The 25,723-nt window shown below is 41.1% G+C and overlaps 1 protein-coding gene across 3 annotated transcripts in view; it reads right to left on the bottom strand.

Annotated features, from left to right (window-relative positions):
- The window catches only part of nrp2a (neuropilin 2a), a 155,943-nt gene that overhangs the window by 123,532 nt on the left and 6,688 nt on the right, over positions 1-25,723 (bottom strand). For all 3 annotated transcript variants that reach the window (XM_061889402.1, XM_061889403.1, XM_061889404.1), the window contains exon 2: positions 918-1,095. In XM_061889402.1, coding sequence (XP_061745386.1) covers positions 918-1,095 — 178 coding nt within the window. The remainder of the gene's footprint in view (positions 1-917; positions 1,096-25,723) is intronic.

The raw sequence follows: 25,723 nt of genomic DNA, 5'->3' as shown, positions 1-25,723 counted from the left end.
CCAACACAGCCGCGAGAGTTCAGTTGTCTCAAAGGGCTGCACAAACCACAACGACATCCTCGGTACAGAACTCACATAAGGGCAAGGAAAAACTCACACCCAGTGGGACATCGGTGACAGTGACAATGATGACTATGAGAAACCTTGGAGAAGACTGCGTATGTAAATAATTTTGCTACCGGTACCAAAATATTGGTATCGGTACAACGCTAATGAGCAGTATCACCATGAGTTTTTCAAGGTGCGCTTCTCGTTTTACAAGAATTCCAAATGGAAACAATATTATCAAGTGTCTGGGATTCTGGTGCGTTTGCATTTACAGAACAATAGATTGCCTGTGAAAAGGAAATAAAGGGTCATCTGTGTTTAGGATTGAAACCGCACCAAACTGGATTAGACAGAGGAGACGTTTTCCCGCTCTCCGCGAGGACGATCCAGATGATCCGCATATGACTCAGGACTCTGGGAAAGCAAAGTGAGCGGCAGTCACGTCCAAACAGCTGGACCTTGTTGTCTGTTCCTTCTCTCCGACACTCCCAACCAACCTTAATCATTTCTTTCTTCAGCACACGTCGGATCGGGAATCGTTTTCCCTTTGAGAGCCGCATTCCTAAGGAGGTCAGGAGCGGCTGACGTGCCCTCGAGCACGCAACTCTAGCCGGTAATTGCCCCCGAGAAGTGCAGAAGAGGCCGAGATGTTTGCGGTCGCGCTTGAGCCGCGTCCGCCGCGTTGTTGTGTGTGATGGCGTTTGTTCCTCCCGACAACAAAACCACAGTCTACTTACTGGCCTGCAAAGAGCTTGTAAGTCCAACAAAGGTTTGCCTGGCCAGGAATCCCAATGTTGGCATCAAACGATCCAGAACCGCTGACCGTGAATTACAAGAGTGTGTGAAAAAACAAAAACGCAAGCACTTACTTGCAGTCCAGCCTCTCGATCTCAAAGTGCGGGTTGAAGTTGAGGACGATGCGTTGCGAGGGTTCCGGCGCCGTGATGACCCACTGGCAGTTCTGGTGAGGCGGGTATTCTAGAGGGTACCCTGGAGAGGTGATGTAGCCCGCTTTGCTGGCGTCGAAGATGCCCCTGCACTCGGAGGCTGCCATAGGACCACAGAAAAGGACAACAGAGTTCAAGTTAAAGTACCACTGATAGTCTCACACACACACACACACTAGGTGTGGTGAAATTACCCTCTGCATTTGACCCATCCCCTTATTCCACCCCCTGGGAGGTGAGGGGAGCAGTGAGCATAAGCTGAAGCCGTGCTCACGAGTCATTTTGTAGATTCAACCCCCAATTCCTTGATGCTGGCTGCCAAGCAGGGAGGTAATGGCGCCCATTTTTATAGTCTTTGGTATGACTCGGCCGGGGTTTGGACTCACAACCTACCCATCTCAGGGCAGACACTCTAACCACTAGGCCACTGAGCGGTATTGTATTGCAAGTACTTTATTGCATGTACTTATATGACCCGATCCAAACAACCTTTCCTAGTCAAAGTGCCAGAAAAAAAAGTCAACAAACGATAACACAACCTGCTCACTAAACTTTGTGGATATTTACAAAAAAACATCCCATCACTACAAAAGAAAAAAATCGAAATGACCCCCATTACAAGGCATGATGGGAAAAATGCAAAACACTCTCTCTACACTTATCCAGGTTTGACTTTTAGCTGTTTTTAAGAGGTCGCCACGGAAGTAAACAAAGTAGGAGCTGAACTTTCTTTATCCATCCATCCACTTTCTACCGCTTGTCCCTTTTGTGGTCGCAGGGGGTGCAGGAGCCTATCTCAGCTACATTCGGGCGGAAGGTGGCGTACACCCTGGACAAGTCGCCACCTCATCGCAGGGCCAACACAGAAAGACAGACAACATTCACACACTAGGGACCATTTAGTGTTGCCAATCAACCTATCCCCAGGTGCATGTCTTTGGAGGTGGGAGGGGCCTATCCCCAGGTGCATGTCTTTGGAGGTGGGAGGGGCCTATGCCCAGGTGCATGTCTTTGGAGGTGGGAGGAAGCCGGAGTACCCGGAGGGAACCCACGCAGTCATGGGGAGAACATGCAAACTTTAATTACAATAAATATTATTTATATATCCATTATATTACTATATAATGTAAAGACACAAATATATGTATATCATGTACACAGAGGTGGGTAGTAACGCGCTACATTTACTCCGTTACATCTACTTGAGTAACTTTTGGGATAAATTGTACTTCTAAGAGTAGTTTTTATGCAACATACTTTTACTTGAGTATATTTATAGAGAAGAAATGCTACTTATACTCCGCTCCATTTATCTACAATCAGCTCGTTACTCGCTACTTTTTTTTAATCGATCTATTAATGCACGCTTTGTTTGTTTTGATTTTGTCAGACACGCATTCAAAGTAGGATCTATCACATGCCTGCGTTTCACCAATCACATGCAGTCACTGGTGATGTTGGACCAATCAAACAGAACCAGGTGCTCACGTGACCGTCACACGTAGAACCCGACATGTTGAAAAACTTATTTGGGTGTTACCATCTAGTGGTCAATTTTACGGAATATGTACTGTACTGTGCAATCTACTAATAAAAGTTTCAATCAATCAATCAAAAGTGTAAAGGAAAAAAGACACTTTTTATTTCAACCGTACTTCCCGTCAAAAGCCTAAAGACTGATCGCACAGTTCCTGTCTTCACAATAAAAGCGCCGCTCCATCGCGCCTGCGCTAACAAAAAAAGAGTCTCCGAAAGCCAGCGCAAACAAGCTGGCAAGATATAGAGTTTGCCGCCAATGTATTTCTTGTAAAGTGTATAAAAACAGATATGGAAGCTGGACAAATAAGATGCCAAAAACCAACGACTTTCATGTGGTATTAGACAGAAAAGAGGAACTTTTTTTCTCCTCCATTTGAAAATGTGGACATTATCAGCAATATACTGTCTGATTCCAATCAATGCGAGTCATCAGAATCAGGTAATACACCAACTTATATTCTTGTCTTCATGAAAGATAGGAATCTATATGTTAAACATGCATGTATATTCATTAAAACACCTTTAACATGTCAACAAAAACGGCAAAATAAATAAATATAAATTATATACTGTATATATAAATGTATGTATATATATGAGTGCATGTATATGTATATATATATATATGATATGTGTGTGTATGTATATATGAGGTAGATCACCTCCACTTGGTCATTTATTAAGTAATTGATTAACGTTGAAAAACTTATTGGGGTGTTACCATTTAGTGGTCAATTGTACGGAATATGTACTGTACTGTGCAATCTACTAATAAAAGTTTCAATCAATCAATCAATCAATCAATTGATGAATGCATACTGAGCCTATGATGCTGTTAATTTATAATGTATTATTATTTAATATATATTATTGTTTTAGTTGCTTAAGAGATATTCCTGGCTCTGAATTTGCTCATTGCTATTTTTATGTTTTTGTGCATTATTTGTTGCCGTCATCATTAAAAGAACAGGGACACCCCTGTATTAAAGGAAGGATGTGTGTGTGTGTGTGTGTGTGTGTGTTGTTTGGTCTCCCCATGAAGATGTGAAGCAACAACTGAACGGCAAAAACAAAGAAAGCAATTTAGGTCTTCAATTTGGAGGAAATTGGAAAAACTTCTCCATTGTGGATTCTCAATGCAAGCAGCTAATAAAACAATACAATATCATCAGAGCCACATTTTCTTTTACACGCACACACACACTCTCAGCCCCTTCCACACCCACACACACACGCTTACACACACACTCTCAGCCCCTTCCACACCCAGGCTCTTATCTCCCCACACCCCCGTGGGGAGCATTCTCCAAGTGTAATTGTTGCTCCAGCAAGCCAATCTGCAAACATTAGAACACATTCTCCGATCCTATCGCCCTCTCCCAGGGACAATAGCCCGCCAATGGCATGGCTCGGCAGGCGGAGACAGGAAGTGACACGCAGACGGCCTGTCTAGCGGGGGGCTCTGGGGGTCACCCCGACTCTGTAATGAGAAACTAATGCAACAACAAAGTCGCCTTTTTCTCCGCTCCGTGTTATCTCCCCCGAAACACGGCCAACACACGTGCGCCTACAAAAAGGAACATGTATATAAATATCCCACACACACACACACGCACACACACACACACACACACACACACACACACACACACACACACACACGCACGCACGCACGCACGCACGCACGCACGCACGCACGCACGCACGCACGCACGCACGCACACACACACACACACACACACACACACACACACACACACACACACACACACACACACACACACACACACACACACACACACACACACACACACACACACACACACACACACACACACACCGGCTCGGCTTGCATCTTAGTACACAATAGGGCCTTTTATTACTTCTGCATTGCAATAGATTTGCAGACATTATTAGTTTTGTTACAGGAGGAAGGCTGATAGGCATTCTCCATGACAACAGCGAGGAGTGTGTGTGTGTGTGTGTGTGTGTGTGTGTGTGTGTGTGTGTGTGTGTGTGTGTGTGTGTGTGTGTGTGTAGTTGCTGTGGACCTATAGATGTAATGAAATGTACAGTCTTGAATGCAAAGTGATATCATGGCAGGCGTCTATTGGCGAAACAGCTCTATAATAGACACGCGGCGGCTCTAAGCACTCAGCTAGATCCCTTCTTGACATAAATGGGTTGATATTTTCTTTAAAAAAAAGAAAGAAAGTTTATGCAAACAACAATAAAGGAAGAATGTGGGGGGAGAAAAAAAAAAAAAGAGCGCCACAGGCTTGAAGTGTAATAGACCCTTCAAGCGTTGACATTTCCGCCGCCTATTGTGCTTAAAAGGCACGCTTAAGATTCTTTGACATTTGAAAGAGCGGCGATGGCTTCCTTTGAGGAGAGACGCCCTCCTGCCTCATGCCTGGCACAGATTTCAGCGTATTTTTGGAAGGACATAAAAAAAAGAAAAGAAGCGAGGCTTGGCCCTTAAAGCAACACCCATGCATGCTCAGGAGAGGCCGCCACTCAGGACCTGACATTGGCAGACTTATTGACAAGTTGAAGGCTTTCCGAAAGGCCACACACACACACTCAAATGTAGACATGTGTACCTATGTCTACACACACACACACACACACACACACACACACACACACACACGCACACACACACACACACACACACACACACACACACACACACACACTTGTATTTGTTACCTTCTTGAGACCTGAGAAAAAGTCCTACCTCTCTAAGACCAGCCTTTCTAGATATATAAAGCAGTGTATTTACAACATAAATAATATATACATATTATGCAAACAAAAAAGATTGTTGCAGAAAATGAGTTGGACTTTCACAAGAAAAAAGTCACAATTTCACAAGAAAAACTTAGAATTTGTCAAGATGGGGGGTTCGCAGCTTGCTGCGGGGTCGTTCTCTCAGGAAAGCAGACGGATTACTCATGACATAGCGTGAAGGTATTTAATCTTCTAAAAAAGGCACAACTTGGGTAAAGAAACAAAACTAACACGTTAACATAAACTATGAACATAACGCAAACAACACCTACTATAGCTGGACAAGGGCAGCAAGGACTTTGGCAAGAAAAAACTGGCACGGACAGAGCATGAGAAGAACACAATGACGCCAGAAGGACTGATTGGAAATGACAAGGTTAAATACTGGTGTGGTGATTGGAAACAGGTGCGTGAGATGTGAGGACAGGTGAACTGATTGGTAGTCATGGTGACAAAACAGGCAGTGAAAAAACAGAACTGACAAAGTGCAAAGGTCAACCAAACATAGCCAAATAAAACATGATGAAAAAGACATGACAGAATTGTGGCAGTATTAAAATAAAAATTGTGATTTTAATGAAAGCATTTCAAAATTTTACAAGAAAAACTGAACGATTGTGCAATATTATGATAAAAGTTGGAATTTTAGTCACTAACAGTCGCAATTTTGCAAGAAAAGCTCAAAATGTTGACAATTTTATGAAAAGAGTCGCAATTCTATTCGACAAAAGTCACAATTTTATAAGAAAAGTTTGAAATAATAATCGGAATTTTACTTGGCAAAAGTCATAATTTTACTCAAACAATTTCACTATTTTACAAGAACAACAACAAAAAAATGGCAACATTGCAATAAAAGTCAGAATATAGGCAGTATTATAATAAGTGGTGATTTTACTCAACACAAGTCATAATTCTACAACGGAACACTTGTGCAATATTATGATAAAAGTTAGAATTTTACTCACTAACAGTCGCAATTTTGCAAGAAAAGCCTAAGATGTTGGCAATTTTATGAAAAGTGTCGTAATTTTACTTTACACGAGTCAAAATTTTATAAGAAAACTTTAAAATGTTGGCAATATTATAGTAATCGGAATTTCACTTGGCAAAAGTCATAATTTTACTCAAAAAATGTCACTATTTTGCAAGAACAACAACAAAAAAATGGCAATATTGCAATAAAAGTCAGAATATAGGCAGTATTATAATAAGTCGTGATTTTACTCAGTGCAAGTCAAAATTCTACAAGAAAAACGGAACACTTGTGCAGTATTATGATAAAAGTTGGAATTTTACTCACTAACAGTCGCAATTTTGCAAGAAAAGCTTAAAATGTTGGCAATTTTATGAAAAGAGTCGTAATTTTACTTGACACAAGTCACAATTTTATAAGAAAACTTTAAAATTTTGGAAATATAATAATCTAAATTTTACTAAGCAAAATTATGACAAAAAGTCATCATTTTACTCAAAAAATTTCACTATTTTACAAGAACAACAAAAAAAATGGCAATATCATGGTAAAAGTCAGAATGTTGGCAGTATTATAAGAAGTTGTGATTTTACTCAAAGCAAGTCAAAATTCTACAAGGAAAACTGAACACCTGTGCAGTATTATGATAAAAGTTGGACTTTTACTCAATAACAGTCGCAGTTTTACAAGAAAAGCTTAACATGTTGGCAATTTTATGAAAAGAGTCGCAATTTTACTCGACAAAAGTCACAATTTAATAAGAAAACTTAGAAATTTTGGCAATATTATAATAATAATCGGGATTTTACTTGGTAAAATTATGACAAAAGTCATATTTTTACTCAAAAAACTTCACTATTTTACAAGAACAACAAAATAAAAATGGCAATATTGTGGTAAAAGTCAGAATTTTGGCAGTTTTATAATAAGTGGTGATTTTACTCAGTGCAAGTCAAAATTCTACAAGAAAAAGTGAACACCTGTGCAGTATTATGATAAAAGTTGGAATTTTACTCACTAACAGTTGCAATTTTGCAAGAAAAGCTTAACATGTTGGCAATTTTATGAAAAGAGTCGTAATTTTACTTGACACAAGTCACAAATTTTATAAGAAAACTTTAAAATTTTGGAAATATAATAACCTGAATTTTACTAGGCAAAATTATGACAAAAGTCATAATTTTACTCAAAAAATTTCGATATTTTACAAGAACAAAAAAAAAAAATGGCAATATTGTTGTAAAAGTCAGAATGTTGGCAGTATTATAAAAAGTCGTGATTTTACTCCACACAAGTCAAAATTCTACAAGGAAAACTGAACACCTGTGCAGTATTATGATAAAAGTTGGAATTTTACTCAATAACAGTCGCAGTTTTACAAGAAAAGCTTAACATGTTGGCAATTTTATGAAAAGAGTCGCAATTTTACTCGACAAAAGTCACAATTTAATAAGAAAACTTAGAAATTTTGGCAATATTATAATAATAATCGGGATTTTACTTGGTAAAATTATGACAAAAGTCATATTTTTACTCAAAAAACTTCACTATTTTACAAGAACAACAAAAAAAAATGGCAATATTGTGGTAAAAGTCAGAATTTTGGCAGTTTTATAATAAGTCGTGATTTTACTCAGTGCAAGTCAAAATTCTACAAGAAAAAGTGAACACTTGTGCAGTATTATGATAAAAGTTGGAATTTTACTCACTAACAGTCGCAATTTTGCAAGAAAAGCTTAAAATGTTGGCAATTTTATGAAAAGAGTCGTAATTTTACTTGACACAAGTCACAATTTTATAAGAAAACTTTAAAATTTTGGAAATATAATAATCTAAATTTTACTAAGCAAAATTATGACAAAAAGTCATCATTTTACTCAAAAAATTTCACTATTTTACAAGAACAACAAAAAAAATGGCAATATCATGGTAAAAGTCAGAATGTTGGCAGTATTATAAGAAGTTGTGATTTTACTCAAAGCAAGTCAAAATTCTACAAGGAAAACTGAACACCTGTGCAGTATTATGATAAAAGTTGGAATTTTACTCAATAACAGTCGCAGTTTTACAAGAAAAGCTTAACATGTTGGCAATTTTATGAAAAGAGTCGCAATTTTTACTCGACAAAAGTCACAATTTAATAAGAAAACTTAGAAATTTTGGCAATATTATAATAATAATCGGGATTTTACTTGGTAAAATTATGACAAAAGTCATATTTTTACTCAAAAAACTTCACTATTTTACAAGAACAACAAAAAAAATGGCAATATTGTGGTAAAAGTCAGAATTTTGGCAGTTTTATAATAAGTCGTGATTTTACTCAGTGCAAGTCAAAATTCTACAAGAAAAAGTGAACACTTGTGCAGTATTATGATAAAAGTTGGAATTTTACTCACTAACAGTCGCAATTTTGCAAGAAAAGCTTAAAATGTTGGCAATTTTATGAAAAGAGTCGTAATTTTACTTGACACAAGTCACAATTTTATAAGAAAACTTTAAAATTTTGGAAATATAATAATCTAAATTTTACTAAGCAAAATTATGACAAAAAGTCATCATTTTACTCAAAAAATTTCACTATTTTACAAGAACAACAAAAAAAATGGCAATATCATGGTAAAAGTCAGAATGTTGGCAGTATTATAAGAAGTTGTGATTTTACTCAAAGCAAGTCAAAATTCTACAAGGAAAACTGAACACCTGTGCAGTATTATGATAAAAGTTGGACTTTTACTCAATAACAGTCGCAGTTTTACAAGAAAAGCTTAACATGTTGGCAATTTTATGAAAAGAGTCGCAATTTTACTCGACAAAAGTCACAATTTAATAAGAAAACTTAGAAATTTTGGCAATATTATAATAATAATCGGGATTTTACTTGGTAAAATTATGACAAAAGTCATATTTTTACTCAAAAAACTTCACTATTTTACAAGAACAACAAAAAAAATGGCAATATTGTGGTAAAAGTCAGAATTTTGGCAGTTTTATAATAAGTGGTGATTTTACTCAGTGCAAGTCAAAATTCTACAAGAAAAAGTGAACACCTGTGCAGTATTATGATAAAAGTTGGAATTTTACTCACTAACAGTTGCAATTTTGCAAGAAAAGCTTAAAATGTTGGCAATTTTATGAAAAGAGTCGTAATTTTACTTGACACAAGTCACAAATTTTATAAGAAAACTTTAAAATTTTGGAAATATAATAACCTGAATTTTACTAGGCAAAATTATGACAAAAGTCATAATTTTACTCAAAAAATTTCGATATTTTACAAGAACAAAAAAAAAAATGGCAATATTGTTGTAAAAGTCAGAATGTTGGCAGTATTATAAAAAGTCGTGATTTTACTCCACACAAGTCAAAATTCTACAAGGAAAACTGAACACCTGTGCAGTATTATGATAAAAGTTGGAATTTTACTCAATAACAGTCGCAGTTTTACAAGAAAAGCTTAACATGTTGGCAATTTTATGAAAAGAGTCGCAATTTTACTCGACAAAAGTCACAATTTAATAAGAAAACTTAGAAATTTTGGCAATATTATAATAATAATCGGGATTTTACTTGGTAAAATTATGACAAAAGTCATATTTTTACTCAAAAAACTTCACTATTTTACAAGAATAACAAAATAAAAATGGCAATATTGTGGTAAAAGTCAGAATTTTGTCAGTTTTATAATAAGTCGTGATTTTACTCAGTGCAAGTCAAAATTCTACAAGAGAAAGTGAACACTTGTGCAGTATTATGATAAAAGTTGGAATTTTACTCACTAACAGTCGCAATTAAAAGAAAAGTTTAACATGTTGGCAATTTTATGAAAAGAGTCGCAATTTTACTCGACAAAAGTCACAATTTTATAAGAAAACTTTAACATTTTAATATAATAATCTGAATTTTACTTATCAAAATTATGACAAAAGTCATCATTTTCCTCAAAAAGGTCACTATTCTACAAGAACCAAAAAATAGGCAAACGTGTGACAAAAGTCTGAATTTTATATGACAAATGTCACCATTTTGCTTCAAAAAGTAATAATTTTACATAAAAAAGTCAATTCTACGTAAAAATATTGCAACATTACAGAAGCAGAAAGAATATTACAAAATTGTTCCCAATTTTATAGGAAAAAAGTCGACACATTTTTGTTTTTAATTGGTTTGCAATCTTCATGATTCACTTCAAGTTATTACAGCATGTCTCTTTATACATATTTTTTTATTTATTCTATTAATTTTGGCCAAAGGGGGCGCATTTCAATTTCGTACACACACTTGTTATTTCATATGTTGACTGGAGGGGGAGCACTTCTAAAAGCGACACACTGTCAATTTTGTAAATCCCTCCTTTTTGGGACCACCCTAAATTTGATGGATTTCAAATGAGACATTCTCTATTAGATGCAATGGTTGTCTGTATTGGGAGCATCATTTATGTCATCACACCTCCTCATATGGAAGCTACTTTTCCTTGTTCATGTCTCAAGAAGGGTAGATATACAAGAGCGTGCGCACACACACACACACACACACACACACACACACACACACACACACACACACACACACACACACACACACACACACACACACACAGTGGGCTATGAAGTGAGGCCGGTGCAGATTAAGCCATGCCGGGAGCGTCCTGCAGCCTCAACACTTTCACCTACCGGGGAGGATGAGCGCAGCGCAACAATGGATAAAAGATGGATTGAGGCAAGAAGCGCGGGAGATTGATCAGGAGGAGGCGGGACAGAGAGAGGAAGGTGAAAGACAAACGATGAGGAGAGCGAGGGCTGCTCATTAGGAGATGTTGCTGCTGCAGACACTGAACCCCTTGGGAAAATGTCTCCTTTAAGTCTGCTTCAGTCTCACAGGTCTCATGTGGGAGACACTTTACAAAGTCACATCAATCTTTAAGCTACTTCTATAAAAAAAAAAAAGAAAATGGAATCGCCATGGCCGAATAATGCTTTTAATTGTGTCTGGCTGACACTGTAGTTATGTTTAGTCCCCCGGCTGATAAGCTGCTAGCAGTTATGTGTCGAAGTACACAGTGTGGAGCCTCATCTAATAATAACAACAATAATAATAATATTCTTGGCCCTGCGATGAGTTGGCGACTTGTCCAGGGTGTACGCCGCCTTCCACCCCATTTGTAGCTGAGATAGGCGCCAGCGCCCCCCCCGCGACCCCAAAAGGGAATAAGCGGTAGAAAATGGATGGGATGGATAATAATATTCACCTCCATTTAGTGCATTTCTTATCATCTAGGCCAGGGGTCGGCAACCCAAAATGTTGAAAGAGCCGAATTGGACCAAAAATACAAAAACAAATATGTCTGGAGCCACAAAACAAATTGACCTAAAAGCCATATTACATACAGATAGTGTGTCATGAGATATAAATGTAATTAAGAGGACTTAAAGGGGACCAAATGAGCTGAAATATATCTACAAATGAGGCATGATGATGCAATATGTACATACAGCTAGCCTAAATAGCATGTTAGCATCAATTAGCTTGCAGTGACCAAATATGTCTGATTATCACTCCACACAAGTCAATAACATCAACAAAACTCACCTTTCTGCATTCATGCACAACGTTAAAAGTTTGGTGGACAAAATGAGACAGAAAAAGAAGTGGCATAAAACACATCCTAGAAAATCAGAGAAAGTTGTAAATGTAAACAAACTACGGTGAGTTCAAGGACCACCAAAATGAGTAGGACAAAACAGCGCTCGCCAAATACTGGAATCAGTGAAGCATGTTTAATATAAACAGTGTGCTTTATAACAATTAGGGAGGTTTGTGTCATGTTTGTCCTCCTATAGAAACCAAATTACAACAAAAAATATGTTTTTTTCCCTCATCATTTCCATTTTTCATATATTTTTGAAAAAGCTCCAGAGAGCCACTAGGGCGGCGCTAAAGATAGAGTCGCAGGTTGCCGACCCCCGATCCAGGCAATAGCTAAGCTAACCGTGAAGCAAGATTTAAACAACTCCCAAAAATAAGGAGTGCTTTGAAAATTATTTTTATAATATAATTCATCATAGTAATCAAATTACTATTGGGATTACACTTAAGTAAATGTTACTTACTAGGGAAAGTAATCATATTTTAGTTTAAAATAAACTTCAAATATCTGGCATTTGCAGGTGAAAGAGGTTTCATAAAGAGCAGAGTGTGGGTCCGTCTCTGCTTTTAAAAGGTGGGGTCTGTTACTGGCTCAGTGGTCTAGTGGTTAGAGGGTCCGCCCTGGGACTCGGAAGTCGTGAGTTCAAACCCGGCCGAGTCATACCAAAGACTACAAAACACGAGACCCATGGCCTCCCTGCTCAGCATCAAGGGTTGGATTTGGGGGTTAAACCACCCAAATGATTACCGGGCGCAGCGCACACAGCTGCTCACTGCTCCCCTCACCTCCCAGGGGGTGAACATGGGGATGGGTCAAATGCAGAGGACACATTTCACCACACCTACTGTGTGTGTGACTATCATCAGAACTTGAACTTAACTTTAGTAGCTAACTTTCTGCTGTTTGTCCGGACCCCGACATGCAGAGACGTCAGGCATGTGCAGAAAAGAAGCTCTTTTTTTTTTTAATCGGGGTAAACGCAGGTAACACAAAAACCAGTGATGTGCAGTTCCCAGCTGCGCATCTCTGGTTTTTGTGTTACCTGCGTTTAAAAAACCAAACGTGTGTATGAAGCGCAAAGCATCCTGATTGACAATCAGAGGCATGTGAAGGAGCCATCGCTTTGAACCAGAGGAAAGGAGCATACTTGCCAACCCTCCCGGATTTTACGGGAGACTCCCGAAATTCAGCGCCTCTCCCGAAAACCTCCTGGGACAAATTTTCTCCCGAAAATCTCCTGAAATTCAGGCGGAGCTGGAGGCCACGCCCCCTCGAGCACTATAAATGTACAATTAACGAGGGCTAGTTGTTGGTTTTTTATGTGGGTTTATTGTTAGGCAGTTTCATTAACGTCCTCCCAGCGCGGTAACAACACACAACAACAGCAGTCACGTTTTCGTCTACCGTAAAGCAGTTCGCCTGCCGTAAACAGCATGTGACACTCTTAAACAGGACAATACTGCCATCTACTGTACATGCATATGTGACAATAACATCTACGGCTTTTAGAGACTGCAGTGCACAACCACACACACAACAAGGAGACGAAGATGGAAGATTCCAGACTCTAGTGCATTTGATGAAAGCACTTTTGTGCGCACACAACAAGGGGAAGAAGCAGAAGAACGAGGAAGATACAGCGTATTCAGCATGGTTGGAAAAATAGTGACAGAGAATAGAACAAGGATGAACAATTCAACCCTTAACTCAACAATGAGTAGATAGATGAGTGTTATCTGTGTGTATATGTATAAATGTGTATATATATATATGAAATACTTGATTTGGTGAATTCTAGCTGTAAATATACTCCTCCCCTCTTAACCACGCCCCCAACCCACCCCGACCACAAAGCCCCCCCACCCCACACCCCGAAATCGGGAGTGCTCACGGTTGGCAAGTATGCAATGGAGGCAAACAGGAAGTGGAACAAAAAATAAAAGCGCCGGACAGAAAATAATGCAAAAGAGCAGAAAGTAATAATAACTGTCATGTGAGATCATGATCATAGTACCAGAAACAGGATCACTATTTGGCAAACCCCGCGCACAGTCTGTCCTCAATTAGTGGCTGTTCTCCGGGCACAAGAGTGACTTTTTGCAGGAATTCAGTCACAAAACTGTCTTCATTCTTTAGTGTGTGTGTGTGTGTGTGTGTGTGTGTGTGTGTGTGTGTGTGTGTGTGTGTGTGTGTGTGTGTGTGTGTGTGTGTGTGTGTGTGTGTGTGTGTGTGTGTATCCAGTAAAAGCCAGACACCACCTTTATCTTCATCATCTGTAGAAATGTGCATATGTCTGCACATCGCTGTGGTCGTTGTGTGTGTGTGTGCGTGTGCGTGTGTGTGTGTGTGTGTGTGTGTGTGTGTGCGCGTGTGTGTGTGTGTGTGTGCGTGTGTGTGTGTGTGTGTGTGTGTGTGCGTGCACGCTCATTCCTATTAGCTGCCTTATCTGAGAAGGGTGGTGTAAGGCGCTGGGATAAGCAGTGAGTGGTGAGGTTCCAGGCTGATAAATCCCTCCATCATTCCCAATGTACCCCCCCCCAACCCCCCCCCGCCCCACCTTAATTAAAAAGTGCTATCACCCAGAGTGAGGGAATGAGAAGGGCGAGCGAGCCGAGTTAAATCTCAGCCATCCTCCAAGCGGCGAGGATGCGGAGGCCGACAAAGACGAGCAGAGCCAGAGTTGCAGTTGTGGTTCTGCTTTAGTCCACATATTATTGCACAAGAGCTTGTTGAGATGATTGAAGAGCTTTCTTTCCGGAACAAAAGCCACATTAAGAAGAGATCATGTCTTTCAAAAACATTTGAAATCCTCCACCCCCGCCTGGTGTCCATTCTTCTTCCTGTCTCCCCTGGCCTCCCTAACAGGATAAGTAGCCGTGCTAATCAGCTAAATGCACAGTGCGGCCCATTGTGGTCCCAGGTTCAATGGATCAATGGGCTAAACAGATGTGGTCCCAGGTCCAATGGATCAATGGATCAATGGATCAATGAGGTAAACAGATGGCTGCAGGGGGCGGGCAGATCATCCTAAACACTACCTGGCCGTGGTGTCATGTCGCCTTCCCTCCCCGCCGCACTCGCTTCTCCACCTCCGACCAAAGCACTTTCCCCAAGACCGACTTCCCCGAGTGGGCAGCAGCGGGGGGACAAGCGTGAAGAAAGACAATTTTGCTGCGTGACTCTCTGCTGATTTGTTACCACACATTTTTTTCCCCAAGCTTCCGAGAGAACTGAACGCTTCATTTCCTCACGACGTGCTCGGAACTTTCTTTTAAAACGGCAGCTTTGGTCTCCTGCACTTTTTACATGTCCAGAAATAATTGAATGGAAACAAGTCGAATGTAAAACCCAAAAGCAGTGAAGTTGGCCCGTTGTGTAAATAGTAAATAAAAAGAGAATACAAGAAATCCTTTTCAACTTATATTCAATTGAAAAGACATATTTCATCTTCACACTCAGAAACTTCTTTTTTTGTGTGCAAAATAATCCATCTATCCATCCATTTTCTACCACTTATTCCCTTTTAGGGTCGCGGGGGGCGCTGGTGCCTATCTCAGCTACAATCGGGCGGAAGGCGGGGTACACCCTGGACAAGTCGCCACCTCATCACAGGGCCAACACAGATAGACAGACAACATTCACACACTAGGGACCATTTAGTGTTGCCAATCAACCTATCCCCAGGTGCATGTCTTTGGAGGTGGGAGGGGCCTATCCACAGGTGCATGTCTTTGGAGGTGGGATGGGCCTATCCCCAGGTGCATGTCTTTGGAGGTGGGAGGGGCCTATCCTTAGGTGCATGTCTTTGGAGGTGGGAGGGGCCTATCCACAGGTGCATGTCTTTGGAGGTGGGAGGGGCCTATCCCCAGGTGCATGTCTTTGGAGGTGGGAGGGGCCTATCCCCAGGTGCATGTCTTTGGAGGTGGGAGGGGCCTATCCCCAGGTGCATGTCTTTGGAGGGTGGGAGGGGCCTATCCCCAGGTGCATGTCTTTGGAGGTGGGAGGAGCCTATCCCCAGGTGCATGTCTTTGGAGGTGGGAGGGGCCTATCCCCAGGTGCAAGTCTTTGGAGGTGGGAGAGGCCTATCCCCAGTGCAAGTCTTTGGAGGTGGGAGGGGCCTATCCCCAGGTGCATGTCTTTGGAGGTGGGAGGGGCCTATCCCCAGGTGCATGTATTTGGAGGTGGGAGGAGCCTATCCCCAGGTCCATGTCTTTGGAGGTGGGAGGGGCCTATCCCCAGGTGCAAGTCTTTGGAGGTGGGAGGGGCCTATCCCAGGTGCATGTCTTTGGAGGTGAAAGTGGCCTATCCCCAAGTGCATGTCTTTGAAGGTGGGAGGGGCCTATCCCCAGGTGCATGTCTTTGGAAGTGGGAGGAAGCCGGAGTACCCGGAGGGAACCCACGCATTCACGGGGAGAACATGCAAACTCCACACAGAAAGATCCCGAGCCTGGATTTGAACCCAGGACTGCAGGACCTTCATATTGTGAGGCAGACGCACTAACCCCTCTGCCACCGTGAAGCCCTGCAAATAATTATTAACTTATAATTTAATGGCAGCAACACGTCACAAAAAAGTTGTCAGAGGGGCATTTTTACCAGTGTGTTACATGGCCTTTCATTTTAACAACACTTATTAACGTTTGGGAACTGAGGAGACACATTTTGAAGATTTTTAGGTGGAATTCTTTCTCATTCTTGCTTGATGTACAGCTGAAGTTGTTCAACAGTCCGGGGTCTCTGTTGTGGTATTTTAGTCTTCATATTGCACCACACATTTTTAATGGAACACAAGTCTGGATTACAGGCAGGTGAGTTAAGTTCTATGAAGCCAAACTGTTTTAAGACGTGGTTTGGCATTGTCTTGCTGAAATAAGCAGGGGCGTCCATGAAAACGTTGCTTGGACAGCAACATATGTCGCTCCAAAAGCTGTATGTACCTTTCAGGATTAACGGTGCCTTCACACATGTGTAAGTTACCCATGCCTTGGCCACTAATACACCCCCATACCATCACACATGTGTAAGTTACCCATGTCTTGGGCACTAATACACCCCCATACCATCACACATGTGTAAGTTACCCATGCCTTGGCCACTAATACACCCCCATACCATCACACATGTGTAAGTTACCCATGTCTTGGGCACTAATACACCCCCATACCATCACACATGTGTAAGTTACCCATGTCTTGGGCACTAATACACCCCCATACCATCACACATGTGTAAGTTACCCATGCCTTGGCCACTAATACACCCCCATACCATCACACATGTGTAAGTTACCCATGTCTTGTTCACTAATACACCCCCATACCATCACACATGTGTAAGTTACCCATGTCTTGGCCACTAATACACCCCCATACCATCACACATGTGTAAGTTACCCATGCCTTGGCCACTAATACACCCCCATGCCATCACACATGTGTAAGTTACCCATGCCTTGGCCACTAATACACCCCCATACCATCACACATGTGTAAGTTACCCATGCCTTGGCCACTAATACACCCCCATACCATCACACATGTGTAAGTTACCCATGCCTTGGCCACTAATACACCCCCATACCATCACACATGTGTAAGTTACCCATGCCTTGGCCACTAATACACCCCCATACCATCACACATGTGTAAGTTACCCATGCCTTGGCCACTAATACACCCCCATACCATCACACATGTGTAAGTTACCCATGCCTTGGCCACTAATACACCCCCATACCATCACACATGTGTAAGTTACCCATGCCTTGGCCACTAATACACCCCCATACCATCACACATGTGTAAGTTACCCATGCCTTGGCCACTAATACACCCCCATACCATCACACATGTGTAAGTTACCCATGCCTTGGCCACTAATACACCCCCATACCATCACACATGTGTAAGTTACCCATGCCTTGGCCACTAATACACCCCCATACCATCACACATGTGTAAGTTACCCATGCCTTGGCCACTAATACACCCCCATACCATCACACATGTGTAAGTTACCCATGTCTTGGCCACTAATACACCCCCATACCATCACACATGTGTAAGTTACCCATGCCTTGGCCACTAATACACCCCCATACCATCACACATGTGTAAGTTACCCATGTCTTGGGCACTAATACACCCCCATACCATCACACATGTGTAAGTTACCCATGCCTTGGCCACTAATACACCCCCATACCATCACACATGTGTAAGTTACCCATGTCTTGGGCACTAATACACCCCCATACCATCACACATGTGTAAGTTACCCATGTCTTGGGCACTAATACACCCCCATACCATCACACATGTGTAAGTTACCCATGCCTTGGCCACTAATACACCCCCATACCATCACACATGTGTAAGTTACCCATGTCTTGTTCACTAATACACCCCCATACCATCACACATGTGTAAGTTACCCATGTCTTGGCCACTAATACACCCCCATACCATCACACATGTGTAAGTTACCCATGCCTTGGCCACTAATACACCCCCATGCCATCACACATGTGTAAGTTACCCATGCCTTGGCCACTAATACACCCCCATACCATCACACATGTGTAAGTTACCCATGCCTTGGCCACTAATACACCCCCATACCATCACACATGTGTAAGTTACCCATGCCTTGGCCACTAATACACCCCCATACCATCACACATGTGTAAGTTACCCATGCCTTGGCCACTAATACACCCCCATACCATCACACATGTGTAAGTTACCCATGCCTTGGCCACTAATACACCCCCATACCATCACACATGTGTAAGTTACCCATGCCTTGGCCACTAATACACCCCCATACCATCACACATGTGTAAGTTACCCATGCCTTGGCCACTAATACACCCCCATACCATCACACATGTGTAAGTTACCCATGCCTTGGCCACTAATACACCCCCATACCATCACACATGTGTAAGTTACCCATGCCTTGGCCACTAATACACCCCCATACCATCACACATGTGTAAGTTACCCATGTCTTGGCCACTAATACACCCCCATACCATCACACATGTGTAAGTTACCCATGCCTTGGCCACTAATACACCCCCATACCATCACACATGTGTAAGTTACCCATGTCTTGTTCACTAATACACCCCCATACCATCACACATGTGTAAGTTACCCATGTCTTGTTCACTAATACACCCCCATACCATCACACATGTGTAAGTTACCCATGCCTTGGCCACTAATACACCCCCATACCATCACACATGTGTAAGTTACCCATGTCTTGGGCACTAATACACCCCCATACCATCACACATGTGTAAGTTACCCATGCCTTGGCCACTAATACACCCCCATACCATCACACATGTGTAAGTTACCCATGTCTTGGCCACTAATACACCCCCATACCATCACACATGTGTAAGTTACCCATGTCTTGGCCACTAATACACCCCCATACCATCACACATGTGTAAGTTACCCATGCCTTGGCCACTAATACACCCCCATACCATCACACATGTGTAAGTTACCCATGCCTTGGCCACTAATACACCCCCATACCATCACACATGTGTAAGTTACCCATGCCTTGGCCACTAATACACCCCCATACCATCACACATGTGTAAGTTACCCATGCCTTGGCCACTAATACACCCCCATACCATCACACATGTGTAAGTTACCCATGTCTTGGGCACTAATACACCCCCATACCATCACACATGTGTAAGTTACCCATGCCTTGGCCACTAATACACCCCCATACCATCACACATGTGTAAGTTACCCATGCCTTGGCCACTAATACACCCCCATACCATCACACATGTGTAAGTTACCCATGTCTTGGGCACTAATACACCCCCATACCATCACACATGTGTAAGTTACCCATGTCTTGGGCACTAATACACCCCCATACCATCACACATGTGTAAGTTACCCATGCCTTGGCCACTAATACACCCCCATACCATCACACATGTGTAAGTTACCCATGCCTTGGCCACTAATACACCCCCATACCATCACACATGTGTAAGTTACCCATGCCTTGGCCACTAATACACCCCCATACCATCACACATGTGTAAGTTACCCATGTCTTGTTCACTAATACACCCCCATACCATCACACATGTGTAAGTTACCCATGTCTTGTTCACTAATACACCCCCATACCATCACACATGTGTAAGTTACCCATGCCTTGGCCACTAATACACCCCCATACCATCACACATGTGTAAGTTACCCATGCCTTGGCCACTAATACACCCCCATACCATCACAGATGTGTAAGTCACCCATGCCTTGGCCACTAATACACCCCCATACCATCACACATGTGTAAGTTACCCATGTCTTGGCCACTAATACACCCCCATACCATCACACATGTGTAAGTTACCCATGCCTTGGCCACTAATACACCCCCATACCATCACACATGTGTAAGTTACCCATGTCTTGGCCACTAATACACCCCCATACCATCACACATGTGTAAGTTACCCATGCCTTGGCCACTAATACACCCCCATACCATCACACATGTGTAAGTTACCCATGCCTTGGCCACTAATACACCCCCATACCATCACACATGTGTAAGTTACCCATGTCTTGTTCACTAATACACCCCCATACCATCACACATGTGTAAGTTACCCATGTCTTGTTCACTAATACACCCCCATACCATCACACATGTGTAAGTTACCCATGCCTTGGGCACTAATACACCCCCATACCATCACACATGTGTAAGTTACCCATGTCTTGGGCACTAATACACCCCCATACCATCACACATGTGTAAGTTACCCATGCCTTGGCCACTAATACACCCCCATACCATCACACATGCTGCCTTTTACAATTTGTGCCTAGAACAATCCCAATGGTTCTTTTTCTCTTTTTCCACAGTTTCCAAAAACAAATGTGGACTCGTCAGACCACAGAACTCCTTGTCCACTTTGCATCAGTCCACCTTAGATGTGCTTGGACCCAGCGAACCCGGCTGTGTTTCTGGGTGTTTTTGATAAATGGCTTTGGCTTTGCATAGTAGAATTTGAACTTGCACTTAAAGCTGTAGTGACCAACTGTAGTTACTGACAGTGGTTTTATGAAGTGTTCCTGAGCCCATGTGGTGATGTCCTTTACACACTGATGTCCGTTTTTGATGTAGTAGTGCCTGAGAGATCGAAAGTCTGTAATATCATGGATTACATGCAGTGATTGCTCCAGATTCTTTGAACCTTTTAAAGATATCACAGAGCATAGATGGTGAAATCCCTAAATTCCTGGCTGGTTGAGAAATGTTATTCTTAAACTGTTGAACAATTCGTTTACGCATTTGTTGACAAAGTGGTGACTCTAGCCCCATCCTTGTTTGTGAACGGGTGAGCATTTCATGGAAGCTGCTTTTATACCCAATCATGGCACCCACCTGTTCCCAATCAGCCTGTTTACCTGTGGAATGTGCCAAATAAGTGTTTGATGAGCATCCCTCAACTTTCTCAGTCTTTTTCTCACATGTGCCAGCTTTTTTGAAACATGTTGCAGGCATCAATTAATATGTGAATTTATGAAACTGAAAGTGAAACAATACAAAAAGAATGTCCTTGTAAGATAATAATACTAACACAGACACTTGTAAATGAGTTAGCATTGATTGATTGATTGAAACTTGTATTAGTAGATTGCACAGTACAGTACATATTCCGTACAATTGACCACTAAATGGTAACACCACAATAAGTTTTTCAACTTGTTTAAGTCGGGGTCCACGTTAATCAATTCATGGTAATATTAGTTAATGCTATTTAGAAAGTATGAATAGTTTTAGTTATATTGTAAAACTACAAATGTTGCTAGGAGTGACAAAGGAAGAATCCATCCGAGTAAAAACGCCATAGCAAGATGGCGCCATAGCACTAACAATATTACGCCTGTTCAGTATTTTTTGAACAACTATTTGTTGAATTCACTACATTATGTCCGTTAGCCCAAAAAAAAATCCACTAATTAGATCAAACAAACCATAAGTCATGGTCATGGACCCACTAGCTGCAGAAACTAGCTCTCCAATCAGCTGAACAGTGAATTTAAGACACTGAAACAATACAAAAAGAATGTCCTTGTAAGATAATAATACTAACACAGACACTTGTAAATGTGTTAGCATATTAGCTAATGCTAACAAAGCTAGCTTGATTACAATATGATAGCACGTACAAATATGCAAGAAAACACTCCTACAGACATAACACATGGAACGATTTAGTAAGTATGAATAGTTTTAGTTATATTGTAAAACTACAAATGTTGCTTGGAGTGACAAAGGAAGAATCCATCCAAGTAAAAATGTCATAGCAAGATGGCGCCACAGCACTAACAATATCACACCTATTCAGTATTTGTTGAATTCAATACATTATGTCCGTTAGCCAAGAAAAAGCCATAAATAAGCCAAACCATTTTAAGGGATTTGTGGTTCCTAACAAATCCTAATCTTCTAAAAATGGCTCTGGAAATCTAAATGTAGATACAATTTGGATCATATCATTTTACTCTCAAATTTGCAAGTATTTAGGTGTCGTTAGTTTGATATAAAGATTCAATATAGAGGATACTTGTTTGTCCATTCTACTGCTACTTTAACCCCACTTTTGAATTAGCATGAATCCAAAACGCTCTGCCAACCTGTGTGCTCTCGGGCCTCGGAGGACATCAGGAAAAAAAACAAAAACGTGTGTGAAAAGAGCTAACTCTGGTTTATTCATGGAGATCTTTTTAATTCCACCCCGAGTGTGTTTGCAGGCACACTGGACTGCTGAGGACCAGGCCGGGCGATGCTGAGACGTGGCCTTGTTTCCCCAGCAGATACCTCGGAGACGGCGGCGGATTTAAAGATTCAGCAGGGCGGCGAGGGGGAGAGACGTGAGAACAACAACAAACAGAGCAAGAAAAAAAAAAGTAAGAAGAAGAGAATCACCCTGAAGCTGGTGTTTTAAAAAACAAATGATTAAATGAGCAGAGAGCCAGCGCTGGGAGAGAAGGATGCTGCACAGCCGCCCACTCAATAAACATGCAAATGAGACGCTTAATGGTGTGAATATTAATCCTGCTGCTTGTGGTAACTAATGTACGTGTCAGCCAGTCAAACTAGTGGGATTACAGCACAAGTGGTGACATGGAAACTGCACTTTTTATTTACTTTTAACTTTTCTAATTGTTGTTACACTTGATCCATTTCTTTTTTCTAGTGAGACAAAGATTATTTATCTATTTTAATATTTCTTTACTTACTATAATATATACTAGGGCAGCACGGTGGACAGGGGTTAGTGCATCCGCCTCACAATACGAAGGTCCTGAGTAGTCCTGGCTTCATAGTTCCTGGCTGCATCGCTGAGTTACTGCTATTGTACTAATAATTAGTGCTATTGTACTAATAATTAGTGCTATTGTACTAATAATTAGCAGCTGTGTTTGACAGTGCAAACATTTCACAGCACGGTCTTGTCTTTTTTACTTTTGAATGATCACAAAACCTTTGATAGCTTTTTTCATCTTCTTTGGGCCCTTTGCCTTCTTTCTCCCTCTTTTTTGAGCCAACTCTGCTGGACTACTTCAACTTCGACACACACACACACACACACACACACACACACACACACACACACATACACACACACACACACACACACACACACACACACACACACACACACACACACACACACACACACTTGTATGTGTTACCTTCTTGAGATTTCCGAAAAAGTCCTACCTCTTTAGGAGCAGCCTTTCTAGATATACAAGTAGTTGTATTGACAACATTAATAAACTATACATACTATCCAAATATGAAAAAGTAAGTTTTTTGTCAAAAAAACATTTTTGTCTGTAATTATTTTTAATCTTCATGAGTTACTTCATGTTATGAAATTATGTCTCTATAAAGATATTTATTTTGTTTTCTAAATACATTTTGGCCAAATGGGGTGCATTTCAATTTCTTACACACACTTATTTCATATGTTGGCCAGAGGGGGGAGCACTTCTAAAAGCGACACACAGATAAAAAAAAATCCCTCCTTTTGATGGATTTCACCAGCAGGGGTGCAAATGAGACATTCTCTATTAGATGCAATGTTATTGGGACCATCAGTTATGTCATCACTTGTTCACACCTCCTCACATGGAAGGTACTTTTCCTGTTTATGTCTCAAAAAGGGAAGAAATACAAGAACACACACACACACACGCACACGCACACACACACACACACACACACACACACACACACACGCTTCAATGTGCGCCGTCTTTGCCACAGATTGACGGTGATGTGTGCGTAATTATGGAGTCTTGCGGACTTTTTATTATGAAACGAATAATCAAAGCTATGGAATACAAACGGACGTTTTCTTCTAATCAAATGAATCGATGAATTGTTGCAGCCCTCGTTGAGCTGTCACACACCGGCACATTGATTGGCTGTCTAGTGCTGTGACAATGATTGACAGCCGGCAGCCGCTGACCAATCAGCAGTCTCATGCGGGCAGCGGGATGCAGGTGGAGACACTAGTCAGCCTCCAATTAATCAAGCAAGTCAACAAAAACAATCCTTGGAGGTGTTTACAGTTTGTTGTTGACATGAAACGTTGTGACATAAACCCCCAAGCTGTCACCGCCAAGACAGTAAGAAGGCAGATTACTCCTCCTTACTGCTAGCACGATGGCTAACGGTACAGTTTTTGGTTCCAGAGGACCAAGTTTGATCCCCAGCCAGCATATACTGTACGAGGTAAACATTGAACTACATCATCACTCAGTCTTGAAAAGCTAAAGTTTAAAAAAAAAAGGAATTCTCGAACAATTTAGTTCCAATGTTTACATATTACCGTGTTTTCCATACTATTTAAGCAGCAAACACTAAATTTAAGAAGAAAAAGCATTTTTTCCATGTGTTAGCCGCTTCGGAATATAAGCCGCAGATATTTTGTACATTTTTATTAACACACCCTATTTGTTTCCAAACAGTTACTGCAACATGGTAGTAAAACGGTTGATCAAACAAAACAGAAGTCATGGTCATTGACCCACTAGCTGCGGAAACTAACTCTCCAATCAGCTAAACAGACTTAACGTGAATTTATGAAAGTGAAACAATATAAAAAGAATGTCCTTTTACCATAATAATACTAACACAAACACTTGTAAATGTAATGTAATCTGATGCTAACGACGCTAGCTTGATTAAGTTATGATAGCATGTGCAAATATGCATGAAAAACTGTCCTACAGACATAACACATGGAACGATTTAGTAGGTATGAATAGTTTTAGTTATATTGTAAAACTACAAATGTTGTTTGGAGTAATGAAGGTAGAATCCATACAAGTAAAAACGCTATAAAGGACTAGACGACAGAACAGTACTTGTACATCCAGTTAAAAGCACTAAACAGACGGAAATAGTGAAGTATATTTATATAGCGCTTTTCTCAAGTGACTCAAAGCACTTTACATAGTGACACCCAATATCTAAGTTACATTTAAACCAGTGTGGGTGGCACTGGGAGCAGGTGGGTAAAGTGTCTTGCCCAAGGACACAACGGCAGTGACTAGGATGGCACAAGCGGGAATCGAACCTGCAACCCTCAAGTTGCTGGCACGGCCACTCTACCAACCGAGCTATGCCGCCTGTAGCCCTTCACCCTGCAGCACCTGCAGTGAGCAAACTCAGCCAAAAGATGGC

This window comes from Nerophis ophidion, linkage group LG27 (assembly GCF_033978795.1).
Source record: "Nerophis ophidion isolate RoL-2023_Sa linkage group LG27, RoL_Noph_v1.0, whole genome shotgun sequence".
Lineage (NCBI taxonomy): Eukaryota > Metazoa > Chordata > Actinopteri > Syngnathiformes > Syngnathidae > Nerophis > Nerophis ophidion.
This window is presented reverse-complemented; position numbering and strand designations above follow the sequence as displayed.